This window comes from Bidens hawaiensis, unplaced genomic scaffold, assembly GCF_021521415.1.
Source record: "Bidens hawaiensis isolate Kalapana, Puna unplaced genomic scaffold, B.hawaiensis_p1.1 tig00022192_1, whole genome shotgun sequence".
Lineage (NCBI taxonomy): Eukaryota > Viridiplantae > Streptophyta > Magnoliopsida > Asterales > Asteraceae > Bidens > Bidens hawaiensis.
In genome coordinates, this window is record NW_027493447.1 from 34,157 (window position 1) to 39,700 (window position 5,544).

General features: G+C 32.2%; 1 protein-coding gene across 1 annotated transcript; it reads left to right on the plus strand.

Moving 5' to 3' along the window:
• Nucleotides 1-2,790: 2,790 nt before the first annotated feature.
• LOC143564973 (putative ascorbate-specific transmembrane electron transporter 1) lies at nt 2,791-4,842 on the plus strand. The gene is made up of 4 exons (XM_077052097.1): nt 2,791-2,980; nt 3,116-3,164; nt 3,258-3,457; nt 4,405-4,842. The coding sequence occupies exons 1-4, from the start codon at nt 2,822-2,824 to the stop codon at nt 4,663-4,665; spliced, it is 669 nt and encodes a 222-aa protein (XP_076908212.1). The 5' UTR covers nt 2,791-2,821; the 3' UTR covers nt 4,666-4,842.
• The last annotated feature ends 702 nt before the right edge of the window (nt 4,843-5,544 follow it).

Below are 5,544 nucleotides of genomic sequence, written 5' to 3' on the forward strand. Positions count from 1 at the left end.
CATGTTATTGATTAAAGAACGAAGTGCTTGAATCGCAACCCGGATTGCTCTGATACCACAATGTTGGAATATGGCAACCAAGAACAACCAAGTCGGATTACTCAAAGAACGACAATATTTTTCATTAAACATAAATCTCCTTATATAGGAGAGGAAACCCAAACCGACTCAAACAAGGAAATAAAACTTAACCCTATCAAACTTCTAAACAAGATAAATATAAAACTAATTTAAAAAACTAAACAAGATAATCCCTAAATAACAATAATAATATAGACATAAACTTTGAATTAATATTTCAACAAAAGTCATCACTAACGTGTATCCGTCGGGGAGAGTCTGCCAGCAATAAGGGTCCGAGTAATTTGATTAAGAGTGAATTTACAGAGGGATTACCAGCGGGGAATTTAATAAGGGCTTATCTACGGATTTCTATGGAAGCTGACATAGTATCTAAATTAACATTACCGCTTGCTAAAGCTTCATTCGATCGATCACTTAGTGATGAAGCTAGAAATAAAATAAAACACCAATAAGTAAATTAAAAAACACATGAATTTAGGGGTTGTATTTATGAAATTGTGATACATGTTTGGTAAACCAAGTAGCAAACCCTTTTTCCTTTAGTTGATCCACATTTGCACTAGTAACATTTGGATATTTGTAAGGTATACGTTAACATACAATGTAATGAAAGGGTATGTGTGGATCTTATATATTTCATGATCATTGAGCCTCCTAAGTTTCCTGCCTTAATTATCATATACATGGCCGGCTCTTGGGTGTGCAAAGCGGGCGACCGGCCGGGGCACGTTTTTTTCGGAGGCACAAAATTTTTAAAAATTCCTGATGTTATATACGTAGAATACCCGAATGTTTATAATCATTATTTTTATATTACTCAAACACCTTTTAGACCTCATTTTTTGGATTAACCAAAGACTTATAGGCCCACTAAAATTTGAAAAATGCCAAGTAGTTCTAATTAATCAATATATGTTAAATAAATAGAAGAAACGAATTGGCGAGATAATAGCAAAATCGACTTCGAAGGCCAGCAGTCACGTCGACTTCGAACACCAGCAGTCACGGTAGCATATGAAAATATGAGTTTTTCAAAATTATAGTTATTGAAATCCTATTTTCGACCCAAAATGCCTCAAGAAAGACTTTAGCGGGTTGGTGATGAAAGTTATCAAGAACGGAACATTAGTGAGTATAAACTGCGAAGAGTTAATTCACCAATTTGCTATAAATAATGTTATGAGAGCTTCACAAATCCTCAATTAGCTATTAATTTATTAACTCTGTCATAAACTCATTATAATATCATGATTATCTAATTTTTATGCTAATCGCTATAATTTTAATCGGCGTATAAAAATGTATTTACATTATTTAGTATGTTAAGGTTTAAGGGGCATATTTTTTCAGCTCGGCCGAGGCACGTGAATTTTCAAAGTCGGCCCTGATCATATAATATTGACTAGACATTGAATATGCTTAGTCGATCGTCATGAGCCAAAGTAGTAAAGATGTCAAAACCAAACTTTCTTGACACATGATTATGTCTTGTTTTCATCCGCGGATCAAATATAGGGAGCAATAGCAGGATAGTTCACTACCAAATAGGACTCAACTACAACTTCCTCATAGCTTGCCTTGTTTTCTGATCATTCTTGCTTGTAAAGATACATCCACCGGTATTAGATGAGAAGACCTAATTAGATTAAGGGCCAGAGATATCATTAAGTGCTTCATTGAGTCAAAGACTGTTCACTTTATATGTGCGCACAACCGATTTTTTTTTATTAAATATGTGGTTTTGAAATAAAAAAAGAATGATTTTAGATGGCTGGCTTTATTTTAAGTGATTATAGGCAAATTACTATCTAAGATAGATGATTAAGATGACACCACAATAACCTTTCCAAATGACGGTAGATATGAGGTGACAGGACACATGGAATCCTCTATCTCAAATAGGGGGTTATGAATAAGATGATGAAATTATAAAATATATATGTTAGTATAAAAATCCTAAATAATAAATCATAAATTAACGATAATATTCGTAATAATTATAATAGCAAAACTCGTAAGTTAATAATAATAATAGTAATAATAAATATTCTAACTAATAATAATAAACCTTAATAAAAATCCTAGTCTATTTAGTTTAATATGTGTTACATATGATAAAATCATTTAATAATTTATGATACACTTCTATAAAATATAAAAAAATAAAAATATAAAACAATTCAACAAAATACCAATATTAGTAGATGGTCAAGATATGGCTAGCCTAAAAAAACAATTAAAGCTGGTTCAATGTTAGTCACATAAAAGTTAATTGACGTCCGTACCCTACAAAAGTTAATCAACTATAATGTCATTGCTTTTCCTTGTAATAGCACTTTGGATTATAGCATTTGTAGTGATCATATCATATTAACATTCGGTCTAAGAATCTTGTTATTCTTCACAACCCGTTAAAACTTCTCCCTCTCTTGATTTATCAATCAACAATGATAAATCTATTGATTTTATCATTTCTTGTTTTTGTCCATCTCAACTTTTTTCCAAATAAGAACTTTGCCCATGTACGTGGCAGTACCAACACAATGCTTACCAACAATTAATAATATATAATAGTTAACTTATATAGTTTAATATTTCCCAATGTTTTACCGATAAAAACAATACAACATTTGTTTTGGTCTTATCGAACTCTATGACTACATATATATGTCTTTGCAATTCTTCTTATAAGATCAATTACAAGACTAATATTTTTGGTTCAGCCCGTCCTGCTTTCATGGTGAAGGGTGGCTATAGTTATCAGATGTCGGCGGCTCCTGTGACTGTTTTCGTACACTTATTAGTGATATCTATTGTGACCCTTACCCTTGTCTGGCTCTTAAAGTTCCGTGAAGGTTTCGCTTTCAAGTCCCATGTCAAAGCCAAGATTTTCAATGTAACTTTTCATAACTAAATATATATGTAATATTGTGTTTAGGGTTTCGGTTTTGGTTTTGGTTTTGGTTTTGGTTTTGGTTTTCGTTAATTGGTTTAATTAATTGATTAATTAAACCTTGCCTATGTTTTGTAGTTGCATCCGCTTCTCATGATTCTTGGGTTCCTTATATTTTCCGGAGAAGGTAACATATGCTATAGTTTCAAGTTTTCGTGTTTTAATTGTTTGAAACAATCTATACACGGATGCTAATTAGCGATAATGGTCTTTGAATCAGCTATCATCGTGTACAAGGCGATACCTGCCAACCGAAAAGCACAAAAAGTAATGCACTTGATATTGCATTTTATCGCACTTGTTGCTGGAATTTTGGGTGTTTATGCAGTTTTCAAGTTCCATCATGAACTCCACATCCCACATATGTACACCCTACATTCTTGGATCGGCCTATCAACCATCTGCTTGTTTGGTTTACAGGTATTTAAATACATATTTTATGCCGATTATATTGCTTGAAAAGAGTAAATTACATTAGAAAAATGGTAACATTGTGGCATCGTATTCCTATATCAGGATTATACTCCCCCCGTCCCTCATGGTTTAAAAAACACAAAATTTAAAAAAGTTGGAATGATTGCACTTTTTGCATAACAAATGACTATAATGCCCGACATATATAAAAAGACAAAATTTAAGAAAGTTTGAATGGTTGCATTTATGTAAGGGTAAACTTGGAAATTAATTAATAAATTTTGAAAGTGAACATTTGTAATGGGATAGACTAAAAAGGAAATGTGGACACTTTCAAAGGGACTGAGGAAGTAACATATATTTTCTAACATGATTTTTTCTCACAAAAAAATATTTGATTTTTCTTGCTTTTAGTTATAAACAACTGTTTCAACCAACCAAAAGTGGTGTACACTGCTACACAAGTGCAACAAATTTTCATCTGGCGCAAGAGAATGAATATACTATAACGCCAAATGAAAATATGCTACACCAAGCTTAAAATATGTTGAATTAACTGGCATTTCTCAAACATTCGTTGATTTAGAAAATTTAAAATTAAATATTATTTTGTTAAACTCATTGGTCAAGATGATCGACCTGGTACGTGAAAAGTACCATATGCCCTAAATAGAAGTATTTAAATGATACCGATCAAAGTACGTATCAAAATTTTCGGTATAAACTAGAAACGAATTTTATAAGCGGTTACAGTATGTCGTAAATGATTTCCTTGCAAATTATCTTAGCGAATAACCCTTTATGACTACCAAGATCTGTCGAAAAGGTCTTTGCAACCAGTTGGGACCATTTTGGCTGTACAATGACATGTTTGTAGTAGTGTTAATTATATGCAACAACTTTTACAATTTTTCGGCATAAACATAAACTCAAAACCTTTGTTTGTGACACAGTGGCTGCTAGGATTTTTCACTTTCTTTTACCCGCGAGCCGAATCAACAAGAAGGGCAAGCATGGCTCCATGGCACGCTTTTTTCGGCATAGTCATTTTTTTTATGACACTAGTGACAGCCGAGACTGGATTGGCACAAAAGTTCATTTTTCTAGGCCTACGACGCAGCCAAGAAGCTTTGATGATCAACTTTACTGGATTGTTGATACTTCTTTTCGGAATATTCGTCGGCCTGAGTGTCATCCTTCCCAGGAGAAACTAATGGCCGTCTGTTATCTCTATGTCTTTGACCATTAACGAACCATATTTGTTTGTATGTGATTGTCTTCATTTGTTTCCATCACTTCATTCTATTATGTCAATAAATATTCCGGAATGTTACTTGCTATATCAATATATCAAATTATTTTTCAGTATTTGTTTTATTCAAATTATGTCATTGTAGCTCGTGATACCATTTATTTCCAAAGGTGCTTATTTGATCATATCTTTACTATTATCTAAAAAGTGAACATATATCTCAAACTAGTTAAACCAAATCAAATCTACTTCACTAACTTTAAATTCTGAAGTTAAAAAGTTTGCTTTCATGGATACCCTTTAATCCTATTTCTTAGGGCTGTCAACTTATGACACGGACCTGTTAACACGACACGACACTGATTTTAACAGGTTTGAGTTTGAGCTTAACAGGTTTCATGTCTTAAATATGTTGACATGTGTAAGACATTTATTTTATTCGTGTCCTAACAGGTTAAAGACCTGTTAACATGTTAATAATCTGTGTAATATTAATACAAAAAAATGAGTATATATACACTCCTAAAGTCTTAAACCTAAAGCTATACTTACAAATGACACTTCATTAATGCCCATCAAAACCCGATATTATATTTTTTATGAATGTTATGATTTGCATCTATGGTTTTTTGTTTCAAGTATGTTATGTATTTGTCATCTTTTGTTTCTAGTATGTTATGGATTTGTGGGTTTTTGTTTCAAATATGTTATAGATTATTTATTGATTAAGACTTTTATGCTCGTTTTGAAAATTTTGATTTCGTGTACACATGTATTATTCATTGAGTTTTTAAACATGTCTGTTAACAGGTTAACCTTTTACAAAACAGGTTCGTGTTTG